The sequence below is a fragment of the Furipterus horrens genome, unplaced genomic scaffold (assembly GCF_987537825.1).
Source record: "Furipterus horrens unplaced genomic scaffold, mFurHor1.1.pri manual_scaffold_3, whole genome shotgun sequence".
NCBI lineage: Eukaryota > Metazoa > Chordata > Mammalia > Chiroptera > Furipteridae > Furipterus > Furipterus horrens.
This window is the reverse complement of record NW_028327173.1, coordinates 106,215,504-106,233,615: the sequence shown is the minus strand read 5'-3', so window position 1 is coordinate 106,233,615 and position 18,112 is coordinate 106,215,504. Positions and strand designations below refer to the sequence as shown.

The 18,112-nt window shown below is 52.8% G+C and overlaps 1 protein-coding gene across 1 annotated transcript; it reads left to right on the top strand.

Annotated features, from left to right (window-relative positions):
* Window positions 1-299: 299 nt before the first annotated feature.
* On the top strand, window positions 300-18,112 carry LOC150015678 (coiled-coil domain-containing protein 33-like). The gene is made up of 10 exons (XM_090271794.1): window positions 300-389; window positions 13,441-13,606; window positions 13,864-13,952; window positions 14,153-14,284; window positions 14,373-14,463; window positions 15,348-15,514; window positions 15,901-16,161; window positions 16,539-16,625; window positions 16,993-17,106; window positions 17,933-18,112. The coding sequence occupies exons 1-10, from the start codon at window positions 321-323 to the stop codon at window positions 18,008-18,010; spliced, it is 1,254 nt and encodes a 417-aa protein (XP_090127920.1). The 5' UTR covers window positions 300-320; the 3' UTR covers window positions 18,011-18,112.

Sequence of the window (18,112 nt, the reverse complement as noted above, 5' to 3'; positions counted from 1 at the left end):
GTATAGCTAGGGGGCAGGGCAGGGGAGGAAGGGTGCTGCTGACTGGGGCTGGGGGACTGAAGACCACAGCCCCTTTCCTAGGCCCCTGCCCCCACAACTCTCCCAGGCCCTGTACTTCCTTGTAGTTCCCTGGCCGAGAAATGAGTCTAGCCTGACTTAGGTCACCCCACCCAGATGCCCCCAACCTGGAACAAAGGGGAAGTGGCCCCATGGGTCTGCCTGCTTCCAGCTCAGGGCTGGGTTCTGTCACCAGGCAGGTGCTTGTTGTAGCAACAGTCCCTGGGGACTCATCCTGGGGAACGGGACTGCTAGCAAGAAAGATGGGAGAGCCGGGCTCCCCATCCCCTCCAGCCCCCAAGACTGCCCCAGACCTCCTTGACAGCCTCTCTGTAAGTCTTCCCCCACACCCACCAGTTCTGGAAGAATGGATTAGCTAACCTCGAAGACAACTGGGTTGAAGTGTGTTGCCTGGCAACCAGTGGGGGTGTTCCCAGAGCAAGTGGGGTGGGGAGGACCAGAAAATCAGACCTGCAAACATTGGCCCCAGATGCTCATGCTCCCAGGAACCTTCTCTGGGGCCTCTAGCTCCTGCCCGAGCCCCCTGAGTCCAGGAACCCAGCAGAGAAGAGGGAAGGGCTCTGGGAAAATACTTTAAAGTGACCATTGTCTTCTGCTAACCCAGGCCATGGCTCTGGCCTCTTGGAGGCCCATCCCTACATCCTAGATTCTGGCAGGAGGTGACCAGTGGGGAAAAGCCACTTTATTGGAGAGTAAGCAGGGCCTGCGAGGCCAGGGCTGGGTTCTGTCCCCTCAACAGTCCCCTGGGCTGAGGGCAAGAGCCAGCTCTAGGAGATGAAGAACCCTGAGCCACAAACTCTTGGGGTGGCCCAGGGGTCTTCCTGGAGGAAGAGAGCCCAAAGTGGAGACTCGAAGATCGAAGATCGAGCAGGGTTCTGGAAGGCCTGGGAGGGGAAACTGAAAATGGCAAGGAAGAGCATCTTTCAGGAAGCCCCTCCCCCAAGCCAGCCTCTCCCCCAGCCTCATTGTCCAGGCACAGCTCACTTAATAGTCTTAGCTCCTGCAGGGGACAATTAGGCAGGGGCTGGGGTCTGTGGCCAAGGTCTCACCATCCCTCAGAGCTTCACAATAACTATGCTGAGCACAAAAGATTTCTAGGCACCATCCCTGCTACAGCAGGAAAGAAAGAAAGAACAGAAGAAAGGGAAATTCGCTCCTTTTGTTTCTTTGCTATAACCTTGGATTGAACAAAGAAGCAACTGCCTCCCCTTCAGGGAGCCTGTTTTAAGCAGCAATTCAATGATTTGCTTGTGGCTGGGAGGCTCACCAACGTTCAAAGGGAGCCAAGAGCAGGGGTGGGGTGCGCAGGCCCTGGGCCTAGGACTGCCCTCAGGGCTTAGCCTCAAGAGCAGTGGCCAGCGGAGTACAGACCCTGCAGAATCACTCCTCCTCCGGCCAGCTCTCCCGACCAAGGCCCCACCACGGACGGTCCTCTGCCTGTCCTCTGCCCTGCCCTGCCCTGCATGCCCTGCCACACCACGCCCTGCTGCCTGACCCGGGGCGGGCCAGCCCTGGACCTCCAGTCCCCACTGGCAGCGGTGCACAAAGGCTTCCCTGGCCCGCCTTTTGGTGGAGAGAGAGAGAATTGGGGAGAAGGAAAAGGTCTGTTCTCATGACTGTGGGGCTCTGTTGTCATACTGTCCCGGACAAGACAGAAGGGTGCCAGGCTAGGTAGGCTGTGGCGAAGGGCAGTGGGGCCACAGATGCAGGGGCGTCGGCCTGAGAGCAGGAGGCTTCTTAGCCCTGCCCCCAGCAGGCACTGTCCTCCTTCATCGGATCTTCCGAACAGCCTTGGTCCTCTGCCCTCACTGAGTCAGCCCCCACCGGAACTGCGCTCCAGAGGCCAGCACCAGCTTGCACAAGCTCAATGTTTTCCTTTTAAGGAAATGTGGTTCATTCCCATTAACAGCATTAAATAACTTAGATTAGCCAAGAGGGGCCTCTGGGACGTCCTGAGGGACCTGCAAGAGTTGAGTCAGATGAAGGCAAATCTGGCAGAAGCAGGGTCCCCCACTGTAAGACCTGGGGGTCTGCTTGGCCCTGTTCCCCAACTCAGGATGACAACCAGAGGCTGCGGAAAGGAGGACTCAGGATCTCCTGGGAGCTGGAGGGAAAATGCGTAGGTGGTCCCTGGTGGGATGGGGAACACCAGGCTAGGGTGAGTCAGGGATGTCTTCTTGGCAGAGGTAGGTGAGGCTTTGAAGACAGAAGGAGGCTCAGGCTGGCTCATGAGCAGAGTGACCAAGAACTAATTTCTGAAAGCGGATCTAGTACTGGGACAGACTGTCTTGAAATTGAGTTGAAAGTTTATCATGAGGGCATGTGGCAGCCACTGAAGGGCTCTGAGAGGCCAGGGAGAATGTTCCAGTTATCTACTGCAGCAAAACAAACCACCCCGAAACTTTGTTACCTCGGGCAATCACTTTACGTTTATCATCCTAGCTCACAGTTCTGTGGGTCAGGCGCTGGGCTGAGGCACAGCAGGGAGGGCTGGTGGGTCCTCAGATGAGCAGCCCCCAGAGCAGGGCTGGAGCAGCCGAAGCCAGGTGGGCATGGCTTTCTCCCACACCATCACTTTGGGCTTCCTCACAGCACGGCAGTCTCAGGCTAGGGAGGCTTGGCCCCTGGGGAGAACAGCAGATATTCCAGGAGGAAAGGTGGCCGCTGTAACACTTCTGATGACCTGGCCTCAGATGTCCCAGAATATCACAACACTGCGTTCTACAAGTCTCTAAGGCCAGGGGAACTAGACCCCACCACTCAGTGAGAGAAGTAGCACAGCATTTTCAGCCATCTTTCAGCTACCAGAGAGGAAGGCTGGGTTTTGAGGCAGCACAAAGAAAACCCAACCTTAAGGGAACCAGAGAACTAGCAGGCCAGGAGCAGTGGGAGGGGGCTGCCCATCCTGGTACCCAGGCACTTTCTTCACCAGGAGATGCCTCCTGGGCAGGGGAATACCTGGGGGAGAGCGGAAACATTACTTGCTGGTTTATCAGGGGCAGAGGGGAGTAGAACTGCCCCTCTTTGCCTTAGGTAGGGATCCAGGGACACCAAGAAACAGGCCTGTCCAGGCCCAGGGGACCAAGAATCTTTCTTTTCCCAACTCGGAAAGGCAGCCCCTCTGGACCCCAGAGCACCTCACAGCTGGAAGGGCATTGGATGGGCCTGGTCTCTGTGTACTCCTCCCCTCCCCCAGCAGACACCTTGCCTAGGAAAAATAGCCCCAGTCCCTGGTGCAAGGAGAAGGTTGAGGGCAGGATTAGCATTTTACCCAGTCCTCTTGGATACCACAGCTCCGTGCTCCACTCCAGGCTTTCTGTGTGGGCTCCCTACTAGCACATGCCTTCACCAGCACCCAGAGAGGACAGAGAAGAACAAAGCTCTGCCCCTGGCAGTGGGACAGCCTTGAACAGAGGGCCTAGCCCTTCCTGCTCTGGGCCTCAGCTTCCTCCTCAGGAAACCAGGAATAAAAAGGCATCCTCGCAGACTCAGTGCTCAGATTAGAGACAAAGTGTGCTGGGCCCGACTAGTCATGAGCCCTCAACAAGAGAGCTGATGCCATTGGGCCTTGGGACTCCTACAGGCCCTACCTGGGCTCTGTCTTCCTAAGTGGATTGAAGAATGTTGTCTAGTTTGCCAAGATTTAGGCTTTGGGTGTGTGTGTGTGTGTGTGTGTGTGTGTGTGTGTGTGTGTGTGTGTGTGTGTATTACACTTTCTAAGCCGCGTGCAAGTCCCTCTCAACATTATTTGTGCACAAAGGTGAGCCTCAGAGGTGTCAGCTGCTTATGCAGGTGTTGTTTCAGATGAGGTCACTTCAGTGCTTTGAGATAGCTCTTGTCCCAAGCCCCATCATTTTGCCTGGTGCTGGCTCATGACAGAGGCCCCATTTCAGGTTCAGGATTTGCTGTGTGATGTCAAGCAAATCACTGCACCTCTCTGGACTCCATAGGTGGTTCTCAGCAGAGGGTACTGATCAGAACATTAGAGCTGGGAGTTTGGGACAGGAGGTGTGGGAAGGCAGGCTGGATCGTCTGGAGAAGAAACACGTTTGCCTGGGGCTGGACAGCAAGATAATCCCCTGTGCATGCCCCCCTCCCATCATGAATTGTGGGGCCCCTAAGGATGGCCTCCTTCTGCTACAGATTGAAACTGGAGCATCTGTGGAGTACGGCTGCCCTCTGCTGGCTCTAAAGGCAAACCACAGGGCAAGTAGCCTGGGCCTGGCAGCCTGCGGATCCAGAGGTTGGATGGCAACCCAACAAATCCTCTTCCATGACTCAGCCTCACCCCATACCCACTGCCCCCACCCCACCCCTTATAGAGCCCTGCCACCCACACTGCCTCTGGTCCAGATACCTGCCTATACTTGCCTGGGTCTCAGGCCTCCTTCCTTCCTTCCCCACCCCAGCCCCACCCTCCCTATACACCCTTCCCTGCTGGGCTCATTCTCCAGAAGATCCGCTTTCCCCCTGCCCCTAAGCCTCTCCTTCGCCCTTTGTACCCAGCTACCTCTGTCCCTTCACAACCTCACTGTCCTCAGTCCCCTCTCTCCTGCACTCCGGCATCCAGAGCACAGGCCAAAGTCGCCAGGAGCCACCTTCTCCGGACCACACCAAGAGGCTTCCTCTGCAGATTTGGAAGCTATTAAACCTTCTCCTTTTTTATTTTTATTTTTTCTTCTTTCTTTAATCCTCACGGAGGATTTATTGATTTTTAGAAAGAGAAGAAGGGAAAGAGAGAGAGAAAGCGAACATCAACTTAAAATAGGCTGCCATAAACATAGCTTGGTGTATATGAAGCTCATGGTAATCATAATAAAAAATCTATAAGAGATATAAAAGAAAAAAAAAGAGGAAATTCATATACAATACTATAGGAGGTCATTAAGATATAAGAGGAGAGAGCAAGAGAATAAGAAAGATACAGAGAAGAACTACAAAACAATCAGAAAACAATGAATCAAATGGCAATAACTGCCAGTCAGGGCACATGACTAGGCTGCACGTCAGGTCCCCAGCTGGGGGCGCGAGTGAGAGGCAACCACACAGTGATGTTTCTCTCCCTCCCTTTCTCCTTTCCCCTCTCTCTAAAAATAAATAAATAAATAGATAGATAAATAAAATTGTCAAAAATTAAAATATATTTTTTAATGGCAATAACTGCAAGCCTATCAATAATTACTTTAAATGTAAAAGGTCTAAATGCTCCTATTCAAAGACTTAAGGTGGATGAATTGATTAAGAAAAAAAAAATGCCCATCATATGTGTTGCTTACAAGAGACCCACTTCAGGTCAGAAGACACACACAGACTGAAAGTAAAAGGATAGAAAAAAGATATTTCATGCAAATGGAAATGAAGAAACGAAAAAGCTGAGGTAGTACTACGTATATAAGACAAAGTAGACTAAAACAAGGGCTGTAACAAGAGACAAAAAGGGCGTTTCATAATGATAAAGGGATCAATCCAACAAGAGGATATAACTCTTATAAGTGTCTACACAGTCAACATAGGAGTGCCTAATATACAATAGAAAAGCAGATACTGATAGACATAAAGGGAGAGTTCCATAGGAATACAGTCATAATAGGGGACCTGTTTCTTTGTCTCCTCATTTTGGCCGCCTCCCTGTGTTTGTTTCTATGTATCAGGTAGAGCTGCTACGTCTCCCAGGCTTGGTAGAGTGGTCTTATCTAGTAGGTGTCCTGTGGGACCCAGTAGTGCAGACTCCCTGTTCATCTGAGCCAGGTGTTCCAGGGGTGTCTCTTGTGTGGGTTGTGTGTGCCTTCCTGTTGTAGTCGAGCCTTGATTTCTGCTGGCACCTCAGTCAGTGGCTGACTGGCTGAGAGGACTAGCGATGACTACAGCAGATAAGCTATTTGGGGGGGCTCATCCCATGAAACAGGAGTCCCTCTAGTGGAGCTCCGATGCCTGCCAAGTCCACCCTTTGGGTGTGTCATTTGTGAAGCTGGTTGTGTGGTGCTCTGGTGTGGTCTGAAGCTGGCCACAAGGTATGTTGGTTCTGGAGGCTCTTGGAAGGGTTTCCAATGCAGGCCAAGGCCAGCCATCATTTGTACCTGGCTTGAAGCCACCTGGTGGAACCTGTAAAGTAATTTGCAGTTGGTTGCCACTTGTGCAGGAAGTGCTTGGGAGATGCTATGCTGCAGACTAAGACTGGCTGCCACTAGTGCTGTGCTTGCACCCTTTGGTGGGCACCACATGTGAGCTGAGGCCAGCAACCACTTGTGCTGGGCTTGTGGCTGCTTAGTTTAAGCTATGTTCCAAGCCAACACTGTCTGCAGCTCATGCCAGGCTTGGAGCCACCTGATGGGTGTTACAATGCAAGAGGAGCCCTATCGCTGTTTGTTCTGGGCTTGAGGCCACATGGCAAGGAGTACAGAGCATGGCAAAGCCAGTCATTGTTTGTTTGGGGCTTGTGGATCTTGAAGAGGTTTTAGAAAAGTCCCCAGCACATTCTGAGGCAGGCCACTTATGTGGAAAAACCTCTGGAAATGGCTTGGGTTGTGTACGTGAGTTGGTCAGGACAAGGTCTCAGGCAATCACCAGGGCAGGTGAACAGTGCTAAGTTAATAGAAAACTCAGATTTGGCACCCACCTGGACCTATGGGCTGGGTGGGGGAAGAGTTCAACAAAGAAGCAACGGGGCCTGTTAGCACTTCCATCCCCAGGGAGAGCTGCCCGGACACCTGACCCCTGACCCTCTAGACCTCACTCTGAAGCTAGTCAGTTCAGTTCCTCCCTTTAGGTCCCTAGCTCTTTTTGAGCTCTTTTCCCTGCAAACTTAGAACAACTGAGTTTGTGATTCAGTGAATCTGTGTACAAGCCCCTCAGGAGGAATGCCTGGGACCTAGTAGCCCTGTGTCTCACTCAGCTGCTAGCCCTGCTGGTTTTCACAGCCAGATGATGTGGGAACTGGTGCTTCGGGCTGGGGAGCCTGGTGTGGGACCTCTTACACCGTCTCTCCTCAGGGGGACCTCTGCACCCATTTTGACTAGAAGTGAGTCCTCTCCTTTTTTTCAAAAACCTTTTAAATTGTGAAATGTAACCCACTCAGGTCAAGGAATAAAACATCACCAGAGCTTCCTAGACACCCTTCCTGTCCTAGACATGGCCACTGTGCCAGCTTACTGCCTTGCTTTGCTTCTTTCTACTGTCACCGCCTAAGTGCGCCTCCCTCATTTCTACGGCCTAGTAGTTGCTGTTGTTAACTTTAAAGGACATCACACCATTTCCATTCTTTTGTGTATGGTTCTTTGCCCAGTTTCATGTGTGAGATTCATCTGTGTGGTTGCTTCACGCTGTGGCTCTTTTTATTATTGTGTAGTATTCCACCACATGGGCCCCCACCTATCCTATCTCTGTCCAATAATTCCTTACTATCTTGCGAGTTCTTTATACTTTTAAGAAGGTAGCTTTTATTTTGTGTTAGGGTTTTTAGGTTATTTCTGGGGTCTATATCACCCAATGTGCCATTATCCCAAGTGGAAGGCCATTGTCCCTCTATTCTGAAGCTCTGCCTTTCCAGCCTGATTCCGCCCCTTTTCTTTCCACCTGTGACAATTGCCCTTAGAGACTCCTCTGTCACCACCACCCCTCATTTTGTCCTTAAACCCATCCTCCACTCTACTCTACACTTCCCCTGACTGTGGAAAATCTCCTCCATGCTGAAGCCGCACTCACACCTCTGAGGACTGCCCACACAACCTGCCAAGCTTGACAACCATCAACTTCCTGTGGCCACCTCCACCTGGGGGCCACACAGGCACCTCACACTCAACGTGACCTTCCACTCCTCAAGTCAGCACCTTCTCCTCTTCCTCACCAAGACCCCAGATACTCCTCCTCCTCCTCCTCCTCACTCTCCTCCTTCCTACAGCTCCTGCCCTCGTCTCTGTGCCCACTGCTTTTACCTGGGCAGGTCTCATTATGTGTCACCTGGCCCACTACTCTTGGCCTCCATTCCCCACCCTCACAATTTATTCTCTGTGTTGAGCAATCAGTACCCTGCGCCCCAACCTCAGCTTAGGCCTTTCATTGGCCTGCAGGACAGTGTCCAAGATCCTGAGACTGACATTTAAGACCCTCTTATGTCTTCCCTGATACCTCTCCAGCCACACTCCTACCACTCCTACCCACACCCTGCTCTCTAGGCACTTGCCTGCTTTGTTCCTCATTCTCTCACCTTCTTGCATTTACCACAATGTCTCCTCTGCCCTGAGAGACTTCTCCCCACCCCAGATAACACCTACTTATCTTCAAAGAGTCAGCTCAAATTATCACTTCCTCTAGGAAGTCTTCCTGGACACCAGGATGAGTTCAGAGGAGTCTCTGAACTCCCCTCTGTCACAGGCACTTCTTGTTATCTCTTCAGTGTAGGGGTGAGAGCAGTACAAACAGAGAGAGTCTGGGCTCCTCTGAGCATGATGGCCCCAGCTTGGCACAGACATAGCACACAGGGCACACAGTGGTGCTCAGCCAGTGTGAGTGGCTGGGTGTTTACTGATCTGCTTCCAGACTAGGCTTTAGAACTTCTTGTTGTGACCTTAGGCACACTGCTGAGATCTGGGGTCCTCGTGGGTGCAGTGGGCACTCAGGGTCAGTGCCCTGGAGGATGTGCTAGCCCAAACAGGCTGGGCACTGGGGGAAGGAGGGAGCAGGCAGAGGGGCAGGACCATGAGAGGAATCTAAGACATGATGTCCTGTGTGTTCTCAAGGCTGGACTGTGACGCAGAATGTGGCCCTGAGTGGGGAGCGTAACCCAGGCTGCTTGGATAGGTCAGGCTGCAGCCTCTCAGCCCAACTTTGCTGCCCAAGGTTGTCTCTGAGTTCCCAAGATGGGAAAAACTGAGAGGGGAGGGCTGCCACCTCTCTGGGTCCCGTGGACAGAGGGTACTGGCCAGGGTAGAAAATGAGGGGGATAAGCCAGGACCAAGATCCTTCTCCATCATCCTGGAGAGGCCTCATGCTCAGAGACCAGCCAGGCCAGGGGTGATGTAGGGGTCTGGGGAAGGTCTATAGACCTAATCTTTAAGGGTGGAGTCCTGAAGAAGCTACGACCCTTCTTCCAGCAGGAGCCATCTGGCTGAGGAGAAGACACCCACTTCATTTGGCCCTCAGCTTCCTTTGTCTGTCAAGGAGGGATGTTAAGAACAGAGCTTTGTTCACCCCTGGGACTGCTGAGATGAACAATGGGATCCTAGAGGGATGAGTCCTGAATGAGAAGGAGGATAATCAAATTCATGGGGTAGGCAGAAAGGCTGACAGCCCCTTCCTCTGGGACTTCCTCTGTGCATGTGTGTGCACATGCGTGCACACGCATGCGCGCACATGCGTGCACACAATCAGTCCTCATGAGATTAAAAGTTTCTGGCTAGACCATAAAATGACGAGTCAGTTTGTGGAAATGGGGCAGGGGAGCTCTCTATAGATAGGTCAGTAGGCAAGGAGGAGGGAAGAAAGGAATAAGAGTGTGGGAGGGCTAGGTCCATGTGCCTGAGGGGAAAGCTTGTAAGAGGCCTTGCATGCTAGGCCTCAGACTTTGCGTCTGGTCCAAACCTCAGGAGCTCACTCTGAACCACAACCGTGAAGACTTCCGCCCTCCACCAGCACACACCTAGACCAAGGAGCCCAGACTGCAGCATCCAGCAGGGTTCTTCCTTGCCTGAGGCCCCTCTCCCCCACCCAACTTGGGCAGGCCCCCCCTGAGGAAGAGCTGGTGAGCCAGCCATGGGACCAGGCTGGTTCATTCACATCTGCTGTTTTCACACTGCACTGGCCAGGCGCCAGTGGGGACAGTGAGATGGGCTACACACTCACCTGTCCTGACACAGGGAGGCCTGGGCACGTTTGGCAACTTGAGGAGCAGAGAGGGGAACCCCTTCTTCCACCCTCACCCCCCCAAGGCAGCCTTGGCCTCAGGGACAAAGGGCAGAATGGGGCCTCGGGATATCAGATGGACATTGGTACCTGCGCTGACTGCCTCCTCCATCCGTGCCCCTTCATTTCTGTAGACAGATTCAGTCAAAGTCAAGCCATTCTTCCCTCTGGGTGAGGCCCCCACCCTCCCTCAATCCAGTAGGTTCAGAGAACACAGGTTTTAGAGCGGAGGCTGAGTTCCAGTGCTAGCTCCACGTTTGCCGGCAGTGACCGTACAGCACTGAACCAATGTGAATCTCAGGATGTTCTGAGGCATCGTGCCAGCCCTCGACAAGGATCAGTGTGTATGCCTGCTCGTCTTCAGAGGGCCCTGCGAGAAGGCATCGCTGAATCCACCCAACCCCCAGGGTCAGACTAGGAGAAGGCCTCCCAGGGTGCAGGGGCTGCAGCGAGGGCCTGGGAGCAGGACCCACGGAAGCATTCCCAGCTCACGGCTGAGAAGAACCCATTGTTGCTGAGAGCTAAGAGGGTCCCTGGAGGGGGGCAGCAGTGTGGAGGCTTCATGTACTTAACCAAACTTGAGCCAGAACTTTATTTATTTTTTAATTTGTTAAATGTGTTTAACTTGCTTAGGCACACATTCAGACAAATGCACAAGACATAAGTGTATTCACTGTGGTGAATTATTACAAAGTACATAGTAAATGCTCAATGAAGGTGAAGAGGTACATACAGCATTGCCAGAAGCCCCAAAGCTACCTGGTGCCTCCCAGTCACACCCACACCTCCCCAAATGGATCTTAACTGGCTTCTAACTTTATTGCTTGAGTTTGTCTGTTTTGGGAACAAATCTATATGAAATCGCAGAGCAGATATTTTGTTCAACTTCTTTGTGCATGATGTTGAGAGAAGCCTCCGTGTGGTTTCACGCAGCTGACATCTTTTCATTTTGATTGCAGTGCAGTATCCGCTGTGTCACCGTCTCCCATTCTACTGTGATGGGCGTCGTGTTGTGTCCAGTTTGGGGCTATTACAAATAAGGCTGGTAGCAATGTTCTTCCCCTGCTTCTGGGTGCATTCACACTTGCATGTTTATTGGGTATGTACTCAGGGAGTACAATTGCTAAATCATAGGCTCTCCATATGTTCAACTTTAATAGTATCCAGTATCCGAGCAGTTCTCCAAAGTGATGAGGGAGGCAGCCAGGAGGAAGAGGAAGGGGTCTGGCCTGCTAATAAAGCAGCCACGGCACAGAAACGGGGTGAGATGAGGACGGCTCCCTCCAGGTCACACCTGTCCTGGCAGGCACACACTGGCTCTGAGCCCCACAGCACCCGTGCTCATCCTGCATGAGGAATCTGGGACTCAGACGGGAGGGGTCCGTCTGAGCTCACTCAGTGAATCAGTGACCGAGCTGGGCTCTGGCTGGGGCCTGACCACAAAGTCCCGTGTGTGTGCGGTCTCTGGGCTGGCTCTTACCTAACAGAACTGTCTGAGGGCACCAGATGGCAGATCTGGAGGAGCCAAGACCTGGAACTCAACTGGGGCAGGTGTTGAGGAGATGGACCCAGCACTGGCACCAGTTAAAGGGAGTCCAGCCAGAAGGCTAGACAGCGGCAGGTGACAAGTGGTGGCTGCAGGACCCCTGCTGTCCGTGAGCTCCTCCCCAAGAAGCCAGTGGCCCACCCTGCAGCAGGTTGGTGGCAGTGGCTGGGAGCTGAGCCATATCCCCAGTCAGCATGAGGCCCAGGTGGAAGCCAGGGGCAGAACTCTTCTTCCAGGGCTCTGGGGACCCTGACTGTTTTAAGAGCCCCACCCCCACATGCAAGTACTTCATAGTTTCAGGGAGGCCAAGCAACCAGGGCTTAACCATCTCCTGCTGCCACCACTCCCCTCCTCCCATTCCTCCCCCTACCGAGCCCCCACCTCCCCCCCCACTGTGCACCTTTCTGGCTTCTCATTTTGGGTCCCTCTGCTATATCTTGTGCTGCTTGGATTTAAGAAACGCCCTTTATGAATTTTTTCTAAATAACAAGAGAGAATTTCTCATTATGAAACAAATGCATGTAAATACAGTACAGTATTCCCTCACTTGTCATGGTATTACGTTCCAGACACGCCCTCCCCCCCGCAAAGTAGGAACCTTACATTTATTCTACACTCTTAAACCTAAGTAATTTTAACAACATATGTTTACAGTACCGCAAAATCCCGCAATATAGCGAAAAATCTGAGGTTAAATAATTAAATATAAGAGAGCTATATTGAGGTTCACTTATTGCGGCCTCACTGTATTGTGGGATTTTTTAAAATATTATATTTAATTATTTATCGCAGATTTTCGCTATATTGTGGGATTTTGCGGTACTGTATACGTACGTTGTAAAAGTTACATAGGTTTAAGACTGTAGAACAAATGTAAGGTTCCTACTTCACGGGGGGGTCTAGAACGTAATACCCACAATAAGTGAGGGAATACTGTATAGCTTATTAATTTTCCCATGCATACATAAGGTCAGACATAAATTATTTTCCCCAGATTGAGATTATATCAAGAATTTTTTTTAGTTACTTGTTGTATCATTTCCCAGTATATTGCAATGTTTCGCTGTAGGGGCATCATGGCAGGACGCACAGAACTTAAGAACACAGACTGAAATGCCAGCAGGCACCGGTTTCAGATCTTGGCTCTGCCACTCAGTTTTGTAACCGAGCAAGTTATTTGCCTCTCTGGGCTTTGGTTTCCTTGTTAGTAAAATAAGGATGATAACAGACCCCCATAGGCTTGCTGTGAGGACTAAATGAGGGAGGCCCTCCTCCTAACCTGGAGCACAGTAAAGAAAGCTCAGCAAACACCAGATATTAAGGTTATTGTTAACTCTTAACCCAATGACAGAGCCTGGCTTCCTGGCCCCACCTCCGGGGGCTGGATCCCAATCCTCAGTCCTGATTTGGGTCTTCCGGGTCTACTTTGTGTCCCTCCTGATATCTGGGCTTGCTGGCGCAAGGGGGGGTGGGGTGCTGGTGCCTGGGGTCAGTTACCAAGTGTTGTGCAGTGGGATTTCTGAAAGATTCTCCCCTGAATTCTCAGTGACATGAAGAAGGGGAGGAATTTGAAAGCAGGGGGCGGGGGGCGGGGGCAGGAAAAAGGCAGAGAAGTGGCCCTGAACACCTGGCTCCAGGTCCTTTTAAGTGTTTGTCCTTCACAGTCTTCCTCACCTGGTGTCTGAGCCCTAGGTCCCCCTAGTTGGCATCCCAGGAAGAAACATGACCTCTGGGAAAGAACCTGAGCATGACTTCTCTCTCATGGCCAGGATGGGTGCAGACCGAGTCATAACCACCCCTCTGAGGAGTTGCTAAGACTTGAGGGCATTCTGTTCATTGACATTGGGGTTGAGTCACTACTCCCAAGTGTGGGTGCAGATGTGGGCTGGAGGTTCAACTCTGAGCCCTGGAATCCACAGGAGATAAACAACTACCAACAAGCAGTACAGATGATGGCTGAGGACATCCTGTCTCTGCGGAAGCAGGCCAGTGTCCTGGAGGCAGAGAACCACCTGCTGAGGAGCCACCTGACCCAGGAGGAGATGGGAGAGGAACAGAACAATGCCAACAAGACCCAGACGCTGGGTGAGGGCATCCAGGTGGCGGTCTGAGCCTCAGCTCCTAATTGTGGGACAAGGTGTCAGGGAACCTTTCCCCGGTGCTCACCTTACAGGACACAGGCTGATAGGAGCCAGCTGGGCCCTCTCCGCAGAGGGAAACAACCCAGTCCTGTCTCAGGCCCTAGGGCAGAGAGAGACACCTCTTCCCGCCCCCAAACTGTGCTGATCTGAGCTGGAAGGAGCCTTCTGCCTGAGCCAGCTCTCCCCCCACCCACACCACAGCGTCCATGAAGCAGAAACTGCTGCTGAGTGAGCTGGACAGGAAGAAACTGAGGGACAAGGTGCAGTATCTACAGAATGAGCTGATTAAAGTGAGCTGCGGCCTAGGGGGCAGAGGGCATGGGGGGCTAGGGCGGGAATCTGCATAGAAGTGTCTGGGAGCAGAAGGGGCAGAGGGGCCAGTGCAACGGAGGGCTCAGCGGAGGGGCCTGGGGTGAGCCCTCTAGACCAAGGGTAACACCCAGGCACCCCTCCTTCCCACTTTCCCCTCTTCCCCCTCCCCCACCATCAGAAGAACGATCGAGAGAAGGAGTTGCTTCTCCGGTACCAGGCTCAGCAGCCACAGGCTGCGCTGCTGAAGCGGCACCAGGACACGCTGCAGAAGATGATGATGCTGGAGGAGACCGTGCGGCACCAGGAGAAGGCAGGCCGGGGTCAGACAGCCAGGGGCCAGGCACGGAGGGGATGTGTGGAGCCCCCAGCTCAGCCCAGCCTCTGCCTCTGCTCCCCAGGTGATTGAGAAGATGGAGCAGGTGCTGGAGGACAACTTTCAGGAAGGGAATGCAGCCCTGCCCAACAGGCTGCAGGGGAAGCCCAGGACGGGTGAGTCTGCTCCCCAGGGTGGCATCCAGTCCCTGGAGACTCTGCCTTCCCAGAGCACCTTCCAATTGCAGCAGATGGTGGCACCACCCTACTCACAGGTCCTTGCACTCGCTTCTCCTCCCAGAGAGCCCACAGGACACAGTGTATAAGCCAGGCTAGGAAGAGGTAAGGGAGAAGCCCTGCAGACCAGAGAGAGCAGAAAGGGGCTACCCGGGAAGTTCCCCATTTCTTACTTCCAGGACCCTTCAAATTATTTCCTCATCTCCCATATTTTCAAAGAGTCTGCTTCTATAAAACAAACATACTTCGGTTAAATCAATGGTTTGTTTTCTCCATTGATATTAAACAAAGCCACCTAGAACTGCCATTCGGAGGTGGGTCTAGTGAGCAGGAAAGAACCAGGTCCACCATATCAGGCCAGGCCAAGCAGAGAACTTCCCTGAGGGAGGCTGCACAGCCTCACCGGGGCCCTTGTGCGCCTGGGGCTAGGGCAGGGGGCTGTTTCTGAAGGCCGACCCTTCAGGAACCCTGAGGTCACCCAGCAGTGGAATGAGAGACAAGACGGCAGCCTCAGGAGGAGACTCAGTCAGGGCATACGCCCAGGGAGTGACCATGTCAGGAGCAGAGAAGGGAGGAGGGACAGAGAGGTGAAGGGCTGCAGTAGACCCAGAACAAATGGCCAGGGTTGGGGTGGGAGGGAGAACGTTGGGGTCAGATTCTAAAGAGCTGAGAATGGTGGCCTAAGGAGTGTGGATGTGATCCCACGGCAGTGAGGAGTCGTTGAAGGCTTGGGAGCAAAGGAGGGGCAGAATGGAGCAAAATGCTGGAGCAGGTCAGACCAGGGACATGGAGGCAGGGAAGCCCATCTCGTGAACATCTGTGGCCATTTCATATGCTGTCAGTCTGTGGACTTCCCCTGGGTCCTACAGGAGAGAACTTGACTGTTGACCTGTATGCAGTGCTGCTATCAGAAAACTCAAGGCTGCGGGCCGAGCTGGACAAGAGCCGCCACCAGTCAGCCCCCATCATTCTGCAGCAGCAGGCCCTGCCGGTGAGAGCCCCCAGCACAGGCTTGGCCTGAGCCTGCCTGCGCCGGTCATCAGGTTGCCAGCCGTCACTCAGTACAACCCCAGTTGATGACGAACACCAGAAACTAGGCTTCTGAGGTGCTCCGATGTACCTGGTGTCTCCAGGAGTGCCAGCCCTCAGGCCTCACTCGCTCTTTCTCCTTGGGGAACACACATGGGTTAGAAAGCTACCCCTTGACCTTTATCTAGATCCTGAGAGAAAGCAAGCCCTTACTGGCCCGTGACCTCTGATTCTTTCTGGCACCTGGCTGGCTTCCACCTGGACTCCACACAGACTTCTCAGAAACTCCAATGTGAAGCATTTCCTGAGATTGGTACAGCATTAAAGAGCCCTTTTCCCCCTTCCCAGATGGACCCCAGGGAGTTGGGAGCAGGAGACCTGGCAGAGAGGCTGCTGGAGACAGATGGCCCAGTTCACTCCAAGACACAAAAACCCTGCCCACACCGATGGGTGTCCCAGGCCCCAGACGTGCCCTGGCCCCACTACACTTCTGAGGCTCCTACAGGTGCCCTGCTCTATTCAAACCCAAAGACAGGACATTTGAATTACAGAAGAGGGGTGGCCCAGGGCACAGGAGAGTTTTTCTCTTCAACCCAGGACTCGCAGGAGGTGAGTCTTATTTGAAAGTACACCTAATGCACGGACATCCAGGTAAAGTGCCGGGGACAGGGGAGCCCTCACTTCACAAACAGATTCTTCACTTTATGCACCAATGGGTACTCTCTTGTGCATTTTACATTTAAAAATTGATGTGCAAAAAACATATATCCAAAATCTGTGGGGAGAACAGCTGCGATAAAAAGCACATGCCATGCCAGGTCTGACCTTCAGAAAGAGGCTTCAGCCCTGGGTCTGAGCTCTGCATCAGAGCGCTGAGTTTGGAACTCAGACCTGGCTGGTTTCTCCTTTCAGCATCTCCTGGCTTCCTGAGCTCTCATGGCCACAGTCCCCAGCTGGAGCCATGAATGAGTCTGTTTTGCCCACAGGATCTTCTGGCCACCACTTCAGACAAATTAAACCTCCTGGCCAAGTTGGAACAAGCTCAGAGCCGGATCCTATCCCTGGAAAGCCAGGTAGCTGAGGCAAAGGAGTTGGTCAGACTGGACAGGCTCACCACTTGGTCCATAACCAGGGTCAGCACTTGGTGTGTGAGCAGGATCAGGGCTCAGCGTGTGAGCAGGATCGGGGCTCAGTGTGAGCAGGGACAGGTCTCAGTATGTTGTTGGAACTCAGAGAAGATCCATCTATGTCTTAGACTGTCACTTGGCCCCTCTCCACTGAACCTTCCCACCCCTGGGGTCTCTTGGGAAAGTAGCAAGCTCATATTGTCCAGGTTTTGCTTCCAGCCCAAAGAATAGGCTCAAGCTCTGGTTGTCTCAGATCTCAGAGGTGGGCCCTGCTAACTAGAGGTTCCCCACCTATCCCTCTCCATGGTGGCAGTTGGAGGACTCAGCTCGACGCTGGGGACGAGAGAAGCAGAACTTGGCCACACGGCTGCAGGAGCAAGAGCACGGCTTGGGTCACCCCTCAGACTCCATCATCACAGACCCGCCTGTGAGTGATCCCTTTGGAAGATTCCCTGGGGCTAGGGCAGTGGAGCTGGCTACCCCCACCCCATGTCACTGGGCCTTGAGAGAAACTGTGCAGGAGGCCAGCTCCCCAGCTGGAATTCAGAGGACCTAGTCTCAGTTTCTACTCTCTTATCAGCAGAATTAGCCCTTGCCTTGTCTCAGCTCCTCACCTGTCTAAGGGGAATAAAAAACCCTGCCCCCTCCCCCACGGTGGTGGTGAGAATCCAAAGGAAGATGGCTATGGATGAAGTGTTGCCCATGTGGGCAGTTCTCAAATGCTCTGGTACTGGCTGTACTTTAGGACTAAATTTGAATTTGCTCATAAGCAAAGTAGCTGTGGCCACCACCCAACTCCACAGTGCCTAAGATGTTCCATGAGCACACCCATCTCGGGCCACTGCAATGCTGCAGACTTGCCAGAAACATTACCAGCTTCCTCAAAACAAATAGACCTGCTCACAACTGTCCCTCCAGCTCAGCCTGGGCCACCCAGCCCCCAACGCATAACCCCTGATTGATCCTGTTCTTGAGCCATCAGTACTCAGCTCACTTTTAGGCACCTGGCCAGAACTTAAAATATGGGGGAACTGACAGGGAACATAGGGGATTCCTTTGCAAATTCATTTGCTGGGCCCCAGAGACTCTTGGAGAAATTGGATACAACCTGCTGCAGTTAAATGGGTTTAGAAATCTTTGATAAGTCATGGCCCTCTAAGACAAGGCTTGCTAGGCAAAATGCATTTGAATGCCCCATCCCGACCCCTCAGGGGCAAGGGCAAACTCACCTCACCTTGCTTTGCACAATGCAGAACCCCTCAACCCACGCCAAGGACTACAAGCAACCCTCAAAACTGGACATCAAGCCCTCAACCTCCCAGCAGACCTGAGTCCCAGCAGACCTGGGTATAGGAGCAATTCCTTCACTGTGTGCTGGGACATCTTGTCCCTACCCTCTAAAAATGACTTCATTAAATGTAAGTCAGAGAGCA

Excerpts from the sequence above, each read along its gene's own strand:
- LOC150015678 (XM_090271794.1), top strand. The coding sequence starts at position 321 with ATGGGAGAGCCGGGCTCCCCATCCCCTCCAGCCCCCAAGACTGCCCCA. Across the intron at positions 13,607-13,863 it reads CAACAAGACCCAGACGCTGG|CGTCCATGAAGCAGAAACTG; the intron begins GTGAGGGCATCC and ends CCCACACCACAG. Across the intron at positions 17,107-17,932 it reads CCATCATCACAGACCCGCCT|AACCCCTCAACCCACGCCAA; the intron begins GTGAGTGATCCC and ends TGCACAATGCAG.